General features: G+C 48.9%; 1 protein-coding gene across 2 annotated transcripts in view; it reads left to right on the forward strand.

The window, feature by feature from the left end:
- The window catches only part of spata5 (spermatogenesis associated 5), a 98,711-nt gene that overhangs the window by 5,974 nt on the left and 72,594 nt on the right, over window positions 1-20,143 (forward strand). For both annotated transcript variants that reach the window (XM_042074827.1, XM_042074828.1), the window contains exons 9-14: window positions 422-677; window positions 10,432-10,586; window positions 14,666-14,875; window positions 17,394-17,447; window positions 17,639-17,718; window positions 19,876-20,002. In XM_042074827.1, coding sequence (XP_041930761.1) covers window positions 422-677; window positions 10,432-10,586; window positions 14,666-14,875; window positions 17,394-17,447; window positions 17,639-17,718; window positions 19,876-20,002 — 882 coding nt within the window. The remainder of the gene's footprint in view (window positions 1-421; window positions 678-10,431; window positions 10,587-14,665; window positions 14,876-17,393; window positions 17,448-17,638; window positions 17,719-19,875; window positions 20,003-20,143) is intronic.

The raw sequence follows: 20,143 nt of genomic DNA on the forward strand, positions 1-20,143 counted from the left end.
ATGTAACACGGTTTCTAAGCTAAAAAATGTTTTGTCACATGCAGCTAACATCACCTCACCATCCGCTAGCTGCCTGTGTCACGAATACACTGTAAAAAAACGCGGTCTCCGTGGACAGCCTAGGCTCCTAAAACGGCCACAAAACAACTTGGGCAAACCTTGCCCATAAAAACATAACAAACTGTTCCACAAATCACCGACGAGATGCGTGTTTGAGAGAGTTTCAATTGCACATGAGGAAGAGGGAGTAGCGAGCTAGCTCTCTGTTTTGTTTGAACGTCCACAGAAGTGAGGTTACCCTGCATCTCTTATAGCACCTTTAATTGCCAATGTGTATGGATTGTGATATAATAAACTTGCTTTGCCTATAGTATTAATACCAAACATATCATGCCTTGACCTCCCCATGCTTCTCCTTTAGGAGGGACACACTGGTCAGCTGCTGGTGTTGGGGGCGACTAACCGGCCCCACGCGCTGGACCCCGCCCTGAGGAGGCCCGGCCGCTTTGACAAGGAGCTGGAGGTGGGGGTCCCCGGGGCGGCCGAGCGGGCGGACATCTTGCGCAAGCTGCTGCTCCCCATGCCCTGCAGCCTGTCCGAGCAGGAAGTGCTGGAGCTGGCAGACGCCGCCCACGGTTACGTAGGAGCTGACCTTGCTGCCGTTTGCAAGGAAGCAGGTGGGTCATTTCCCCCATATCAACAGCCCCTCCAGCACACACACACACACACACATACCACATGTACACACACATACCACATGTACACACACATACCACATGTACACACCATAGAAAGACATACACATATACACCACAGACACACAAACACACACTCACTACGCACATGGATCATGTGCGCACACACACACACACACACACACACACACACACACACACACACACAAACACACAAACAAACGGTATCCACACATGCATAGAGCATCTAACTTTGTTCTCCTGGTTACATTTAAAAATGGCACTCTGGTCATTTAACTGGCCCCAGCACACAGCTCTCTCTGACCAGACCTGTCTGAGCGCCACCCACAGTCGGATGTGTTCTCCTCGTCTGTCAGTCTGAGGGGCCCGTGGTCGCGAGTCTTTAAATATTTAACCGGAGTGACTTAACCCTCAGAGTTTGGTCTGTCAACAGCTGTTTACAGGTACAGGAAATATCACCGTGCCAACGCACGCGACAACAGGAGGCAGTGGGCTTTAGTGTTGCGGGGCCATTTCAGACTTGACTTCCACTGATGCCCTCCAACTAAACAAACCTATTTCCATCTCTTCAGTGCTCTCAGTACTGTAAGCAGAGCCCAAAGAAAACTGACTATCATGGGGTACTTTTATTATTTAGTTTATATACAGTGTACTACTCATTGAGCTGTGTGTGTGTGTGTGTGTGTGTGTGTGTGTGTGTGTGTGTGTGTGTGTGTGTGTGTGTGTGTGTGTGTGTGTGTGTGTGTGTGTGTGTGTGTGAGAGAGAGAGATGGAAAGACAGAGAAAGAGTGCAGGTCTATCTGTGTGTGTGAGAATGAGGGAGAGTAAAAGAGTGCTGCCTGTTCTCGGGATGTTTTGGACGTGCTGAGTCGTCCCCTCCATCCCCACCACCAGACCTCGCTCCCCCAGTCGAGCGTGTCCTAATGCATGAGAACGGCGCGTCGTTTGGACAGGCCGAGGGAACACTGTGGTTCACCGCCGACGTTAGCCTCCACTCACACCAGGATGTGGGGGCAGTCCACCGCCGGGCGGATGTGGTGATGTTCCACTGCTATCCCATTGAGAAAAACACACACAACACACCCGCACACACACACTCTCTCTCTCTCTCTCTCTCTCTCTCTCTCTCTCTCTCTCTCTCTCTCTCTCTGTCACTCACACACACACACACACACACACACACACACACACAAAAGCCATTACTTGTTTGTCAGATTCTCAGATTGCTGTGTGACTGTCTGGAAGTGCTCCCTTGCTCCCCCATCCCCCAGCCCTCCACCCCTAGGCCTTTAATTGTAAACAGTGGCAGGATGTAGGGGTGTTTCTGTGGGTGGCAGGGGTCCATTTTCTCCCCAGGCCACAGATGAAGGGAAGAAGTGGGGTTTGGGGGGCTGAAGAGGGGATGGTTTGGGGCTGGGGGCGGAGGTTGGGGGGGGGGGGGGTGGTGGCTGGTCCCTCCTGGGTGGTCCGAGGAACGCGGCGGATTGCGTTACCAGCTGAGGGTGGGGGTGGTGGTGGCGGCTGGGGTAGCCGACGGCCATGTTCCGGAGGCACCACCACTGCCGCTGATTTACGCCCTTGGGGGTTCAAGAGAGAGAGAGAGAGAGAGAGAGAGACGTGCCTCGGAGTGTTTTCTGTGCAAGTTCCCATGGGAGATTGGCAAAGCACTGGATTCCCAGCTTCCTCTACAAAAACTCCATGGATGAGAGGGAGATGATGAGAGGGAGAAACAGATACAGAAGGAGGAAAAAAGAGAAACAGAAAGATGGACAGAGAGTGAGGGAGAAAGAGAGAGAGTGAGAGAAGCAGAAAAAGAAAAAAAAAGAAAACACACAGACAAACAGTGGGCCTCCTATGTGGACCACAGGAAAAATAACAGCCCTGGGAGAAGATGGAATCTCCCAATGCGCCTCACTTCCTGTGTTTTATTACGTTAACATCACAGATCGATCATGCTGTTATTTCATACAACACCACGGGTGTGTTTGAATAACACGTAATTATGACTTTGCACCTTTCTCGCCTGCAGAGCCTCTTGGCTCGGCGCACATCCACAACAAATGAAGTCGACTCACACGAGGGGGGTCGTGTATGAAAACTAAAACGAGTTTGTTATCGCAGTTCTATGAATATACCCATGAAAATATGAGTGTTTGTGTAAGCGTGTGTCTTTACCTGCGGGTTGTTCTTTTGGGGGTGTTTTTTCAGTCTTTTCTTCTCCTCTTCATGGCCTGGAGGGGATATAGAGTTTAATGAGGGGTGGTGAGAACTTTTGCCCCATGAAGGCAAAAACAGACTGGCGATCACCACCTCACGCCAAATAGTTTATGGGAGAAATGTTGGACCGGGGGAAAGGGGTTCCTCGACAAATGGCACAGAGAGAGTGAGAATCGGACAACAAGTAATGGTTGTGTGTGTGACCGAGAGAGAGAGAGAGAGAGAGAGAGAGAAAGAACATCTAAAAACAACCAACATGTGAGTAGAAGGCCAGTTGTTTCCTAGACCCTTTTCAGGTAACAATGACCCACCTAGGCGAACGTGCTCCGGCAGCCGGCCACAACTTCCTGTCCAGGACGAGCTGCACCAGTCGCAGACGCCGGGTCACGCTCACAATTGTTCAGACCACTGCGGGACACCCAACAAACACACATACTAACTCACACAAACAAACACATTCACACACACACACACACACACCCCTGAGCAGCTGTTCGTGTCTGCGTTGCAGGCCAACTGACATCCTTCCCGCACCACCACACCGCACAATGGTGCCCTCCAGGATTGAGTGCAGGCAAACGTCTGGGTCCACACACACACACACACACACACACACACACACATACCCGTATGCATACGCACATGCACACGTGTGGCTATTTTTGTCCTCCTTCTGTCCCAGGGGAGTGCTGAGCTGCGTGAAAACAACAGTGAAGACTGGCAAGGTCAAGACAGCTGTCTGCACAGTCGCAAGTGTGTGTGTGTGTGTGTGTCTGTGTGCATGTGTTTGTGTGTGTGCGTGTGTGTGTGGGTGAGTGTGTGTGTGTGTGTGTGTATGCACAGTAACAGGACACGCTACAGCAGATGCAAGAAGGAAATGAATGTCCACCAGATTGCATTTGCTCTCCTGAGATGCATGGATGCCTTCTCCTTCAGAGCCTTGATTAGAGCCCAAAACGAACGTCGACTAATAACATATATCGGTCAGGAGAATATTGTTACGGTAATGCTATGATACCTCAGGGTATTCGGCTCAGAATAATGGATGGCTCAAAGCCTATTATGCACAGCTCAAATATACTGTCTTTGCTGTAATGTAAGCCTCTAAAGAGAGAAATCAATAGGAACCTTCACCCACGACTTCAGTGAGCGCACTGGCAGATGAGAGCTGGGAATGGTTGTGCTCCATAGCGCCCTCTACTGGTCCTAAGTTGAGAAATGTTGACTGTAAAATGTTGAGGGACTTATATATATATATATATATATATATATATATATATATATATATATATATATATATAATATATAAGTATATATCCCTCAACATTACAGTTGTGCTCCTTAGCGCCCTCTAGTGGTCCTAAGTTGAGTTTAGTTGACTAAAAAATGTTGAGGGATTTGAGTAAAGACAAGTCCGAAAGGTTAGTGTTTATAAGATGCACATTAAACTTCGATGTGATGCAGTCGATGTCATCTTGAGCAATAGGGAGACAGAACTCCATGTCTTCAGACAGAGAAATAGCATGGTTGCCCTGCCACATCCCCCCGCATGAATGTGTGTATCCTCCATCCTGTCTCTGGACCTGAGACTTTGACACAGCCCCTTCCAAATGAGCACCTACAGTGGAGCGATATGTCATTACAGGAAGTGTACGCGTTCGGGTCCGGTACGCTTGTTTGAGGTGGACCCGGCCCCTTCCCTGTCATTTCGGTCCCGTTAGGTGGACGGAGGCTGTGGCCTTTGATCTGGTGGCTTGGCTGTGGCCGGTGACTCAGAGACAGTCTAAACAGTGTCTGTCGGGGTGTGGCATGTCCATGCACACTGTTTACACCCATCTCTAAACAGAGGAAACCCTACTGAGAAAGAAAAAAAAAAGACCTTGGATGAATAAGGCTGTAGGTAGAGAAAAGTGTTTGATCAGACTCTGTGTTTAGGTAAGATTCCCACTTAAAATAATATGAAATGAATTTGCCTGTGGGGAATTGGTAGTCCCGATGTCAGTATAGTTTTGACACATTTGTGTGGGAATGTTATAAGCCACCTGTGCAGCTCATACACGTACCGTAATCATTTTTTTGTTTGCTTTTACTTGTGTGGATTTTCACTTCAAAATCAACTTTCAGAAAGTCCTGCTTGAGATGGTTTGACATCTACACAGACTGCACACATTCTGGCTTATCTATTAATTGTGCAAGAGGTCAGCACTGTTAACAAATATCCTTACACACACACACACACACACACACACACACACACACACACACACATACATACACACACACACATACATACACACTTGCACACTATGTGCAACCCGCTGCAGTTGTCGATGCTTGCGTAGGTTGGCGCTTCCTCCGTCTTGGTGACATCGGTATGCAAGGCCTGCAGAGGCTCCTGCGTCCTTCTGACGTGAGCACCTTCAGACAGCGTGTTCCAAAAGAATCTGTTTATTCAACAGCGAAAAATCTGTGAATGCGGGAAAAAAAAAGGGGGACAAAGAGGAAGTGTGCGCTCTGGAATTCACATTACTGTATTGCATAGGTATGCCGAAGGAAGATGCAAAGGGGACGAAAAAAAGATCTGGTCAAAAAAAAACAAGAGAGAGAGAAAAAACAGAGAGCAGTATTGTGTTTGACATAAATTCTGCCGCAGAGACGTGAATGAGATAAACAGGACTTGAATGCTAGATGGTGTTTACAGAGGCCGTCTTCCATATAAAGTGCTTTTCCCTGCCCGCCTGTCCTTTTAAAGACACTTGCGAAATTTCAGGCCAGGGCGCATAAATATTGCCGGATCAGCATGTGAAGTTTATTTGGGTGCTCTGTTCAAAAAAAAAAAAAGAAAAAACAATCCGGAAATGTTCCTTACGTACTCTTTCACCTCTGTCTCTCTTTCTCCCTCTCCCTCTCTCTCTCTCTCTCTCTCTCTCTCTCTCTTTCTGCCTCTCTCCCCCTCCTCGCATTTTTAAGGGCACTTATTATTTCACTGCTTCGGCTTGGGAACAGCTGTTGAGTATTGTAAATACAGGTGCAAACCATGTTCCGGAAGCCCTGCAGTGTAATGAAAATGTTCCTGTTTTTTCTTTTCTTTTTTTTTAATGGTGTAATGCCAAAAGTATTTCACAATTCATTTGAGGACATCGACAGAGGGTCTGCCTGGGGGCTCTCCTGTCAACCACTCATCGCCACGCTGTGTTATTCTCTGCTTTTTTCTTTTATTATGATTCTCTCTCTCTCTCTAATAGACTTCACTTCATATCCAGAAAGGGCAGAGTGGCGTGTGTTACAAGAACCATTGCCTCTTGTCTGCCGTGTAGGGTTTTTATTATGGCTCCTCTTTACTGGCACAACACCAGCAGTCCTATATGGAGTTTAATATTAGAGGGTTCAGATGAGCACCTCTGTCAAGGGAGAAAAACAAAAAGCTATGCAACCCAATTTATCATATGTCACAATGTACACATTTTTATTTCTGTCGTGCTCTGTAAAGCTGTCCTCATATGTCTGTGCTTGGTGCTATTTAGTGAGGCTCCACTGGCCTCAAGTGTGCGTGTGTGTGTGTGTGTGTGTCTGTGTGTGTTTGTGTGTGTGCGCTGTAACATTTGCGGAGAGATCGCGACTGTCTGTGGGTTTTGCTTGACTATTTCTGTGACCGAAGTGACAGTCTAGTTTCCGATGCCCCTCAAGAGTTACGGAGTTTCTATTTTGGATGTGTGTAATTGGGCCTACGTTCTGTTTCTTTTTTGCCTTGTCTCCATAAACCACAAAGCCTCTGAATTTCTCTGGTTCTCTCTCCTTCCTCTCAATCTGTCATTCTCTCTTTCTTTCTTTCACTCCCCCTCTCTCTTTCTATCTCTCTCTCTCTGAGTCGTTTCCCCGGGATGAAAAAAAATGAAAGCCTGTGCTCTCGCAGCCTGTACGATTGGCCGGGTGTGATGTTTTGCAAATGTTCGTTCTTGGAATTGGGGCCTTCAACCTTCAATTCCCTCCAGATCACGGGTGAATTTGAAACATTCAGGAAAGAACACGTCCAGGGAAGAGAGAGAGAGAGAGAGAGAGAGATAGAGAGAGAGAGAGGGAGGAAAAAAGCAGAGGAAGAAGGAATCCACATACGGTTCAGATTAAGCTGTGTTGTGTGGCGTTTTTCTCTTCTGAATAGTCTGTCGGATGTTTTCTTTGCTAAAGCAAATGTCTGTTGGAAATGAAGAGACAATCAAAGCCAAAGGTAGGGATCCTGAGGAAAGGAGATTTAGCAAATGAAAATCAAAACGCACCCAATAGACGGCCAACGGTTCGCTGTCAGTGCTAGCGCACTGAATGCCAGGGAATGAATGTCCCCAATCGATTAGCCTCCTTGTATTGAATTGCAACCACATATGTTGAGGAGATGTATGCCCAGAAAGGAGAGCTTTACATTATTGTTGGACAGCTCGCATCTCATGTCATCACTCTTTGAATGGCCTAAATGCTAAGCTGACTATTCCAAATCACTTAATGCACCACTTTGCTAAAACGCAGCTGGAACGTCACAAATTGTTGCCAATTGTCACCGATTTGTTCCCTATTTTGGAAGACTTTGTAACCAGAACCTCAGAGTGCTTTAAGTTTTCAAACCGAGGGATGCAAACCCAGTCCCCTCGTGTGTGCATCAGTTTAGTAAATGCCATTTATGGTCAAACTGTGGTCCCCCACATCTCTCTCTCTCTCTCCCTCTCCCTCTCTCTCTCTCTCTCCATCAGTGGAGGGACGGCATGTTAGGAGACCCCCGGGGAGTTGCTCACACATGTGGGCCTGCAGCGTGCTGCAGCAGAGACCCTGAACCACTCCAGTCCAATCTGGAACTGGAGCGCGTGCTTTTGAGCCCATGTGGATGCGTACATGTCAGTGCGAGCGTGCGTGCGTGCGTGTGTGCGTGTGTCTCTGTGTGTGTCTCTGTGTGTGGTGTGTCTCTATGAGAGAGCATGTGTTGGTGTATGTGTATAAACAGTATATGTGTTTGTTTGTCTGTGTGGAATGTGTGTGTCTGTGTGAGAGTGTGTGTATGTGTGTGTGTGTGTGTGAGAGGGAGAAGGAGAATAGTGTGTGTGTGTGTGTGTGTATATACTGTATGGTGTAGGTCTGTGTGAGAGTGAATGTGTGTGTGTGTGTGTGAGTGTGAGGGAGAAGGAGAATAGTGTGTGCGTGTGTGTGTGTGTATGGTGTAGGTCTGTGTGAGAGTGAATGTGTGTGTGTGTGTGAGTCTGCGAGTGCAGCTGTGTGAGCATTAATTCAGCAGAGAGATGGCCGTCTCATCCGGCCGGACCAGCGGAGCCGCGCTGATGTGCGGGGCCCCCGGGATGGAGGGATGGAGAGAGGGAGGGAGGGAGGGAGGGAGAGATGGAGGGATGGGGCCCCCGGGGACCTTGCGCCGGACGAGCGCTGACCTCGCGCGCTCTGGCAGCCACACTCATTGTGTTTTTGGAGAGGCTCCGTCAGACGGATCCTGGAAAATATAAACAGGATGCACTCCTGTCTGATCGTAAATCCCCTTAAATCCCCCCAACCCCAACCCCAACCCCACCCCCACTCACACACATACTCCACAGTCCCCTCACCGTCTACACTGGCCACAGCCAGAAGGAGGACAGCCTTAGGGCAGAGTGTGTGTGTGTGTGTGTGTGTGTGTGTGTGTGTGTGTGTGTGTGTATTTGTGTCTATGTGCACGTTTGTATGTGTGTGTGTGTGTGTGTGTGTGTGTGTGTGTGTCTATGTATATATGTGTGTGTGTGTGTGTGTTCTTCGTATGTATGTGTCTGCACGTGTGTGTTCTTTGCATGTATGTGTCTGTCTGTGCCTGTGTGTGTGTGTGTGTGTGTGTGTGTGTGTGTGTGTGTCCGACTCCTGTCTGACTGAGTTGAGTGGCTGGAGTGTTTGTGCGGTGCAGTGTGTCAGCTAAACAATATAAAGTGCCCTCGCTTATGACGGAGTCTCTCAAAGCCTAAAAACACTGGGAGTCGGAATGCGCGCATTGTAGGAGACGAAGTGTTTACGTTTACCTCAGCTCTTCATCATGCCCTCTGACAGCATGCCAATTGACTGGCTAATCCATCCATGCAGTGGATGACATTTTGCAAGCAAACCGACAGACTCACCATACCAGTGGAGCCGTTTTATTGTCAAACACAATGAAGGACTTTTGTTTTCCAAAAAAAGAAACTTGTTTAGAAGTGGCGTCAAACCAGTGTCTACACACCGTCAACCCCCGTCGCCAGTCACCGTCAACCTCCGTCGCCAGCCTCCCAAACTGTAGTTCAGTTGCACTTCAATTTGTAGTTCATGCTCAACAAATATTTTGTGTAAAGTTCAGGTTTATTTTTATTTTTTCACGGTAGTCTGCATATTTTCAGCATATTATAGTTATGATGCTAGTGTGCATTCTTTGTTGGAAGATTCCTGAAGTGGAACACAATGTACAGTGCATGGTCGATGTCCCGCAACTTACTTCAGATATAAATGCCATTATCCCCTTAGTTAAATGAAAAGCAAAGATTTGCATTTGGGATGTAGACGCTCACCGAGGCTGCATTGAAAGTCAAATACCTGTGACGGCTGTCTCCGAGCCCAACGGTTTGCCCTTTCACTATCTGTCTCTCTCTTTCTCTCTCGCTCGCTCTCTCCTCTTCTCTTTTATCACGCAAAGATGAGCCGGAAATCTGCTCTGAAAAGTTGCCAAGTCAGATTCTGAATGAGCGACCTCTCACTCCTATGCACTATTTTCCCCCCTTAAAAGGGTGGCTACTTGAGACCTAATCCTGGAGAGATGATCTTACCGCCGAAGGGGAATGTCAGTCCGTAATCCTAGTTTATACCCCCTTTTCCTCTGTCACGCTCTGCAGGGATGGCTCGCCCGAAACGCTCCATTCTTGAGCTCTCATCACCTGTTTGTGCTATCTTCCCCACGCGGCTTTGTCTCGTACTCCTCACCTACTTTAGCTGTCAGCCCTGCCGAACAGTTTGTCTGCAAGGCACGGGAGCAGTTGGGGGTGCCCAGGTTTGATATTGACGCCTCGGCTAAAGTTGCGTTCGTGTCACGGATGTCGAGTCGGCGGATAGTGCCAGTGTGCGGTTTATGTTTTGTTTTATTTTTTTGCGAGGCGAATAACCCTTTAATCTTCTCCGCACCTATGTGTCGGGTTGTTTCCATAATGATGGTCCCGACGGTCTGCGCGCAAGTTAATTATTGAGGTGCATGAAACATTCGCCACAGATGTGTCATCAGGGGGGGGACGTGCGCTAGCTTGAGCAATGAAAGGCCCATAATGACTGTGTGTTTGGTGCCAGTGCTTTTGAGTCACCCCTGAGAGTGCCGGTGGGAAGTTGGCCATCGCTCGGAAAAAGGCGCCATGCCCTTGTTTTTAACACCGATGTACTCTCTTTGGACAGCCTGTGAGTAATTGTTTGCATTTTTTCTTTTTTTTTCCCTCCCTCTCTCCAACCCTTCCCCCAACACCCCTTGTAGGCCTGCATGCACTCAGGCGAGCTTCGGGGACTGGCTCTCCGCTGTCGGACACGGAGGTAATGGATGTCATAACGGTCACCCTTTCCGACTTCCAGAAGGCGATGTCAGAGGTCAAACCCAGTGCCATGCGAGAGGTGGCCATCGATGTCCCGAAGGTACTCCAGATGCCGCAGAGTACACACACACACACACACACGCACACACACACACACACACACACATGTTTGTGTTTCGCCAAAATGTCGATAAGTGTTGCAAGGTGCTTTTTTGGGAGAGAGTATCACAATGATGCATGGATTCCTGCTGTTGTCACAGCAATGTGCAAAAACAAACAGTCGCCGTGGGGAGAGACAACTCTCCCTGATTTCCATCCGATGAGACGTAACAATGAACGTCCCGTAGGGAGAATGGAAAGGAAGTAAACATCGGTGGATAAACACCTGCAGGTGTCAACACAAGAATAGATGCTTCATGTTATTGTCATCTCACGCATGTTCTGTCCACTCCTGGAGGAACTTATGTAAGGCGTTGCAGACGGTCCAGATTTAAATATACATCTTTGCACGTGTGTGAAGACCTCCACCCCCTCATCCCCCGCCAGCTTTGTGTACTGTCCACCAGTGTGCAAGTTAATGAACTTCAAAGATATAGAGAGACAATAGCAGAAGTGGACGATGCACAGTCAGCAAGCCACATCTTCCTTTTCCATCCATCTGAAAACCATGATGAACCACAAACTAAACGGAGTGGTGGTTAATTAGAGGAAGAGGAAGAGGAAGAATTATGGTAGTAAAGAAGTTAAGGGGTGTGTGTGTGTGTGTGTGTGTGTGTGTGTGTGTGTGTGTGTGTGTGTGTGTGTGTGTGTGTGTGTGTGTGTGTGTGTGTGTGTGATACAAGAGGAGGTTCAGGATGGGGGGGTGGGTCTTGAGGAGGAAGAGGGGCTGCTTGGAGGTTTGGGGGGGGGGGCAGTATCAGTGAGACTCCAGGATGTTTTGGAGATTGCATGAGCGAGACATAACCTACAGGAAGGGGGCTCACATCATCCCCTCTTCTGCGCTAATTGGAAGCAGACGGGGCCGCAATGACGGGACCATCCTGGCCTGGTCGACTCAGGCTCCAGAGAGAGAGAGAGAGATGGAGATGGAGTGAGAGAGAGAGGGAGATGGAGAGAGTGAGATGGACAGAGAGAGAGAGATGGAGTGAGAGGGAGAGGGAGAGGGAGGGAGATGGAGAGGGAGGGAGATGGAGGGAGATGGAGAGAGAGAGAGAGAGAGGGCCCTCGATTCCTACGCTGCACTGAGCTCACCCCGAGACGTTCAGTTCTTGCGGCCAGTTCCTGGAAACAAAAGAGGGCTTCAGTAACCCCAGCACAGCTGAAGGGCTGGCCACAAAGGCTGACTTGATTAGATCCACATGAGTGCAAACATTTGTTTCTAATCCATTTATATAAGAAACTTCCACCGGAGTCGGAGCTGGAGTCAGAGCCGGGGCTGGAGCTACGAGAGGGCCTCCGAGACCGGACCTCTAATATTTTGATCTGGCAGCTGGACCTGCAAGAGCTGAAGACCTGTCTTTCTTTTCTTTTCTTTTTTTTATCATTTTCTCTCTTTCCCCTTCCTCTCCCCTCTCTTTTATAGAGGTTGGGTCACCTTCCCTTCCCTTTTGCCACCAGCCCTCATTGACGGCGTCACCACCCCTCCACCCCTCCACCCCTCCATCCGTCAGCCCCCATCCCTGCATCCCTCCATCAAAGCTGAGGCCAGGAGAGGGCCCCTTGTAAACTGCAGACAACAACAGTAAAAAGATAATAACTGGGGCCTCGCAAAAAGAGGGCAGACCAAGGGGATGGTGGGGGGGGTGGTGGTCTCGGTGTGATTCAGATGGTGCCCTTTAATTGTATGTCCGCCGCGACCGTGACAGCACCCCTCTCCCCCCCTCTCTGGTTCAGTCATCACATTTTTGTCATGGCGACTCACCGCAGCGGATTAATCCACTTCTTCCTTCCTGCCGTCATCGCCTTCCCCGTCGCCAGCTCCACAGAAACAAAATAAAAGGCGAATAAGAACGCTTGCCCCCATTCTCATCACTCCAACACACCCACACACACCCACCCACACACACACACACACACACACACACACACACACACACACACACACACACACACACACCTCCATGCATCACCTCGCACATCTGCTTGCCGGGTTTAGGCACCTCTTACCAACCTGACTGATTTATGTCCCATAAGTCCTCCTTTGGATCTGGGAGTTGGACTGTGTGTGCGTGTGTGTGTGTGTGTGTGCGTGTGTGTGTGTGTGTGTGTGTGTGCGCACACGCTGGTGAGCCGAGGGCCCAGGATGCATTACTGGGGCCGGCCTGTAAAATGTTCAGTGAAGGGTATTTACAGTATGTGGCCGGACGCCAGGTTTCCATTAGGTGCTTAGCTCCCCGGAGACGGCGGTGGTGGCCTGGGATGCTTTAGCCGGGAGGGGGGAGGGGGAGGGGGAGGGGGGGTGGGGGGCGGCGACTGAGGCTGGTGGCTGAGTGGAGGTGCTGGAGGGGCGGACAGTGGAGAGAGGAGGAGAGTCAAGGCGAGGCGAGCAGCTGGGCTCTCGAAACGTGAAAGAGAAGGGCCTGACGGCCGCACTCTGACCCCCTGGCTCCTCCTGTGTTGGCTCCTATCTCCCCATGTCTCAGCCCTGTATTTGTGAGTGTGTGTGTGTGAGTGTGTGTGCGTGTGTGTGCGTGCGTGTGCGTGCGTGTGCGTGCGTGTGCGTGCGTGTGTGTGCGTGTGTGTGCATGTGTAAGAGGCTCGGTCCATCCAAAAAACAAAAAAAGTGGACCGACAGGCAGACGGACGACTCCCTTGCCGCGTCTCCGTGGCCCCACGCTCCGCTCGCGCGCGGTGATTTAGTGCCGGCCCAGGAAACGTGAAATATCGCAGCTGGGGCTTCTGTTGTACTTTAGTGTTTTATAACGCACGCACTCACCTTAACCCCTTTGGGTGCGTCTTTCAGCATGTGAGGCAATCCCAAACGACAAGCTTTTATTAGATGACTGACAAATCAACACAAGGTGTAATGTGATCAAGAATCTATGCCAGTGGATGTTTCTTGATATATTTATGACCACATCATGCAAATGTGTGTGTGCAGTTGTGCATGTGCTTGTATGTGCATATGTTTCTGTGTGTGTGTGTGTGTGTGTGTGTGTGTTTGTGTCGGTGGTATTTTGTTATGTTTATGTTTGTGTTTCTGTGATTTATAAGAACTGTCGGAGAGAAGAAATACTATTTTCTGATTGGTGGGTTGGCTATTAATTCTTAATATGAAGTAGATGTGAACAAGTTTTAATCGCCGTTCCATATCAATGCTTATGAATGGTAACTATAACAACTATAGTAGGACGACGGTTGAGCCTGGAAGCAGGCTTCGCAACAGTGGAATCAACTGCAAACAAGCTAACTGTCCATGCTATCGCTATTATCGGGCCAAAGAAAGTTATACAACAAACAAGTCGGCTTCTTTTTAAACGGAACCGCTTGTTCCCTTTGTTATAAATGCATGACTAGTGCCTATAGGGGCTACTGGGTGATAAGCGGCATAACGGCCCTCAAGGTGTCCTGTTATACGGAATTCTCTGCTGCGCGTCGGGAGTTCTTTGCCTCTCGCCCTCGTCCATTAATTCCATATACTGTAACAGGACACCTCAGCAGCCGTTATCCCTTACATAATATGTGAATATGAATGTGTGTGTGTGTGTATGTACCGGTATGACTATGTGCTTGTGTGTATGCATGTACAAAGATGTCTGTGTGTGTGGACATGTGTATGTGTGTGTGTGTGCATAAGTCATGCCCGGCCTACGTTTGTATTTAGCAAAATTGGATTTATTATTACTTCTGGGGCAGCCGTGGCCTACTGGTTAGAACTTCGGACATGTAACCGGAGGGTTGCCGGTTCGAACCCCGCAGCTCACTGCGCCAGGATTAGTGTGTGCTTCACCTCACTGTGTGTACACTGTGTGCTGTGTGTGTTTCACTAATTCACGGATTGGGATAAATGCAGAGACCAAATTCCCCTCACGGGATCAAAAGAGTATATATACTTATATCTGTTATATACGTTTATCTGTGTATCTCTATATTATATGTGTGTATGAATGCTGCCCCCAGATCACTCATTACCTATCAGCTTTTGTCCACTCATGTTGACCCCTGATGCATTACCCACAGGTGCGCTGGTCCGACGTGGGTGGGATGGCGGAGGTGAAGCTGAAACTGAAACAGGCCGTGGAGTGGCCCCTGAGGCACCCTGAGGCCTTCACACGCATGGGCATCAAGCCCCCTAAAGGGGTGCTGCTCTACGGACCACCCGGCTGCTCCAAGACCATGATCGCCAAGGCTCTGGCCAACGAGAGTGGACTCAACTTTCTCGCCGTCAAGGTGATTAGTCACTCTTCCTATTGTCTTTGTGTGTGTGTGTGTGTGTGTGTGTGTGTGTGTTTGTGTCTGAAAGAGAGCGAGCGTGAATGTGTGTGGGTTTGTGTGTATGTGTGCATGTGAGGGCGAGAGTTTGTGTGAGTGTGTGTGTGTGTGTGTGTGTCTGAAAGAGAGCGAGCGTGAATGTGTGTGAGTTTGTGTGTATGTGTGCATGTGAGAGCGTGTGTGTGTGTGTTTGTGTGTGTGAGAGAGAGAGAACATTTGTGTCTGTGCCCTATTGTGTGTATGTCTGTGGTTTGTGTCTCGTGGTGGGCGTCTACATAAAACGGTCGTGACACTTCAGTGCCTCCTTTTAGCCTGACTTCCTGACTGGCCCTCGTGTAATAAGTCTATATGTATCTCTCCTAAAGAGCCCATACATCATCTCCCTACATGCCGGGGTATTGTCCCTGTGAAAGAGCCTGACACTGGGGGTTCCTGGCATCAAGGAGATGGGGGGGGGGGGCCATTCACTTACTCATTTCCACCAAATACCTCCACGCTGACGTCTAGGCAACCAAGGAGACATTCAGGAAGTGTTTGGTCTCCAGAGCCTCTGTCCTCCAACGCACGCCCCACCCCTTTAGACGGCCCTGACAGAGATGCAGGTCTCCTCACTTGACCTCTGTGACCTAGTGTTTGTCCTCTTCATTTATCATCGTCCTCTTGTCCCGACAGGCTTCAGCCTAAACTTCCGCACACCCGCTTCACCCTTGCCCCCCCCCATACACGCACACACACATACACACTCACACACACTCACACACACACCCACCACCTTACCCTGTCAGGGCCCTCCCTTGATGGAGATTGATCAGGGCTAGGGAGGGCTTGATTGTGGATTATTTTGATAGCTGTCGCCAGACTGGGTTGGACAGTGACAGAGGCACTCAGCACGTCTGACCGGTGTGTGTGTGTGTGTGTGTGTGTGTGTGTGTGTGTGTGTCTGTGTGTGTGGTTTGTGTGTGTGTGTGTATGGGAGGGGAGGTTGTGTGCAAACAGTAGCCCAGACTTCTGGTGCCAAACTCGAACGAGAGCAGCTTCCTCATAAAGGCTCATCCAGTGCAGCAATACATCAGCTGAACATGTAAATGCAATTCATCAGAAATATCTTCATAAAATATGTTCTTGTATAGAGCATGTATGCAGAACCATCATCTAGTAGCCAGATCTTTTTTTTTTTATTCTCAAGTTCTATTGTAGAATATTTTATCCTACTGTAGATCAATCCTCAATTTTTGTTCTGATTGAACCATTAACACTGGATTCTGCAGATAGCGTTTGAGTGTGAATCTGTATAAATGAAGTAGTAGTGTGACCCCCAGGATCAGCTCATTTATCCATGTCTGTGTGACAGGAGTGTGTTTGTGTGTGTGTGTGTGTGACCGCTGCAGATTAAGGGACTGATGGGTTAAGATCTGCTACTTCCAAAGGCCTGTAATTTAGTGCTGAAATGTAAGGGGGTGATGACTCGGGGGCATGTTGTGGTGCGGAGAAGTGTGTGTGTGTGTGTGTGTGTGTGTGTGTGTGTGTGTGTGTGTGTGTGTGTGTGCTGAAGGGTACTGGCGGGTTGTTGGGGACAGGAAGTGAGCTTGACAATAGAGTGTGTGTTTATCTGTCTCGGAGGGAGGGAGGGTGTCACACAGCATTCCCCCAGCAGTGATCCTTCCGTCTTTGTCCTCTACCCCTCTCTCCCTCTCTTCCCCTTGCTCCCCCTCTCTTTTTGTCTCTTTTTTAGGGCTTTCTCTGTCTCACTTTTTCCCTTGTTCACACTCTCACACACTCTTACTTGCTTTCTGTTTCCCACTTTCTCTTTCGTTTGCACTCTCTCACTTGCTGTGTTACACTCTATGTCATTTGCTCTCTCACTCTTTTTTTCTTTAACTCTCTCTCTCTCTCCCTCTGTCTCTCTCTCTTAACCAACCGTCCTCCTTTTTAATCTGAGATTCTTGGCAGCCTTTCAGCTTCTCCTCAGCATGGCAGCGGTTCAGTGGTTTGTTTTTAATTTTTGTTGAATGTCTCCCCCCCCCCCCTCCCCCTCCCCTCCCCTCCCCCTCCCCCTCTCTCTCCCTCCCTCCTCTTTTCTTCTCTCCCTTCTCTTCCTTCCTTCCTGTTGAGGTAAGCGAGGCAGTGCGTGCCAGCAGGTAACCCTGTTTTTAATGAAAACTAATGAGACTTGATTAGCGCCGAAATCGGAAAAAGGACTTGGGGTAATTATTCCGCAGTCTCCCTCTTGGCCCTGTTGATTCATTTTCTCGTTATGGTAATCAGAAACTTGGCTTTTCGGCCTCTCCAAAATGGAGTCCCGAGCAGTTATGGGCCCTCCAGTTGAAAACCATCTCTCTCTCTCTCTCTCTCTCTCTCTCTCTCTCTCTCTCTCTCTCTCTCTCTCTCTCTCTCTCCCTCTCTCCCTCTCTTTAATTAGCGGAGCGGTGATAAAATGGTTTTCACGTTATTTATTTATTTATTTTATTATTTTCAGGGCCCGGAGTTGCTGAGCAAGTATGTGGGGGAGTCGGAAAGAGCCGTCCGAGAGGTAAGCGAGTAACCAGGAACCGAGGTCACTCGGCCTCCAGACCCCACGCACTCCCAGAGTGCAGCCCGCTCGATTGGACTAGAGTGCGTGGCACAGGGGTCCGTTGTTTTGAAACTCTCGACTGTGTGTTGTGTAACATGTTTTTTGGTACGTGACCGTGAAGTCATGAGACGTTCATTTTGTAACGGCAGGTTTTCAGGAAGGCCAGGGCAGTCGCTCCATCCATTGTCTTCTTTGATGAGATCGATGCTCTTGCAGTTGAGAGAGGAAGGTACGTTTATTTTGTGTTTCTGTTCGGCCACAGCTGTTCCTCACACACAACAGAGGAATGAGATGAATGCCTGAGAAGGATATATGGTGCTAGTCGTGTTGCAAAACAACTGTGGTATTTTCCATGAAATACATAGCAGTCTGATAGCGTGCACACACACACACACACACACACACACACACACACACAGACAGACACATACACACACAGACAGACACATACACACACAGACACACATATACACACACGCACGCACACGCACGCACATATTGCCTCACACTGTCTGTACTGTCTGGACAGGATACAGCCTGTATTGGAATATGGAACAGTGTATGCACACTGTCATACTGTCACACACACACACACACACACACACACACAAAAACACAAACACAGACAGGAGGAGAGGATATGGTCTGGCACTTGGAACATCTGTGCCTTAAAAAAAGAGTTGGAAAAAAAGAAGTGTATGTGTGTGTGTGTGTGTGTTGGGGGTGTTGGGGTGGGGGGTAGTAGCGTCCGGTGGCACACAAGCGCCTCATTGTGCACTGGGTAGCAGATGGGGCGAGGAGTATGAAGTGTGGTTCCTGGTAAGCCCCCACTGAAACTCAATGGAGGAGGAAGAGTCACATACCCCCCACCCCCCCACCCCCACCCCCCTCTCATGCACTCCTGGCCAAGCACCCCCACCCCCAGCTGCCCATTGGACACGGCCCTGTCTCAGCACTGCCATATGAGAGTGCCCCATATCCCATCATGTCTTTCTTCTCTGTTGCTTACTCTCCATTTTTTTTTTCTCCTAAAGTTTTATTTGCTGTGTGGGAAAAATACTTTCCTCTCGCTATATTAAATAAAGGAACATTTTTTTTTTTTGGTGGCAATAAATGTTGTTTATTGGTTTGAACTCGCCAATTGGATTAATTAATAAAAGTGCCTCATTTATAAAAGTAGGTATACTGTTATTGACAGGAAATGGCCACTGGGGATGGGGACTGATATATATATGTAAGATTTTATTCTTTTTTTTTTTTTGTTTGTGTGTTTTTTTCTTTTCTTTTTTCACTCTCCTGACACTCTTGCCTGACAAGAGCGGCCGTCTAAATCTTCCGATCCATCTACCTGCCACGGAGCGCAGGGAGCGGTCATTAATCCAAATGAGGTTTTTGTGGGCGAGATGTCTGCCTGCTGGCGGCCGGAGGAGGCATGCAGATTTATAGGCCGTCCGCAAGACAGTTTTTCTCTCACTCATGGGGCCATAAGTCAGTGACAAGCCAGAGACAGGGAGAGAGAGACGGAGAGATGGAGAGAGAGAGAGGTAAAGAGAGAGAGAGAGAGAGAGAGAGATAGAGAGATGTGTATGATTGAGAAATGGAGAGAGCAACATATATATTGCAGAGTCCTGCACTGCACCATTCCAAAGCTCCACCCTGCCTAGTCATACAATGCCAATATATATATATGAGTGTGTGTGTAAGAGAATGTCCTGCAAGACAGATGGACCTCCAACTCTCCAGGGTTGCATTTTTGTAATTGTTGCAGTCGGGTTCAAAAGGCCCTCCCTTCGCATAGACGCTCGCAATCAATCTCATTCAGATGATATCTCAGCCAACAGCTGCAGTGGAGAGCCCCACCACTGACCACGTTTGGGAGCCACTGACCGCGTCAGGAGGCCAGGCAGCCCCATGTGAGGGATTGGGGGGGACCAGTCATTTTTTCTAATGGCAGATCTGATAAGAGGGTTAGGTTGGGAAACTGGCCAAGCGCTAAATGCACTGACAATCTTCTGACTGTTCGCTGCAGTGTCTTAAGAGGTCGAGAATTATTGGCGTTCGACAAAACGCTAATTTGTCAAAATGCTACAGAAAAATGTCTCGTCTTGGTGATTGTGTCACTATTTGTGTGTGTGTGTGTGTGTGTGTGTGTGTGTGTGTGTGTGTGTGTGTGTGCTGACTGCACGTGCATGGTTTTGTCTGTCACGTTTGCCTATGGATGTTTGTGATTCTGTGCATGGTTGTGTGGATGTGTTCCCATGTATGATCAGATGGTTGGTTTGTGTGTATATGTATATGTATATGTATGTGTGTGCGTGCCTGACTATGTGCTTATGTGCCTACGTGTGTGTGTGTGTGTGTGTGTGTGTGTGTGTGTGTGTGTTAGCTCTTCGCGCTCCAGTGGTGTAGGAGACCGGGTCCTCGCTCAGCTCCTGACAGAGATGGACGGCATCGAGCAGCTCAAAGACGTCACGGTGCTGGCTGCCACCAACCGCCCCGACATGATCGATAAGGTATGGCCTGCTCTTCTGTCGGTTTGTGTGTGTGTGTGTGTGTGTGTGTGTGTGTTTATGGCCCTCTGCTTTCTGCCCCCCCCCCCCCTCTTCACCCCCCCCCCCCCCCCCCATGAAACTTCCTGAGACTTGATCAAAGGC

This window comes from Alosa sapidissima, chromosome 20 (genome assembly GCF_018492685.1).
Source record: "Alosa sapidissima isolate fAloSap1 chromosome 20, fAloSap1.pri, whole genome shotgun sequence".
NCBI lineage: Eukaryota > Metazoa > Chordata > Actinopteri > Clupeiformes > Clupeidae > Alosa > Alosa sapidissima.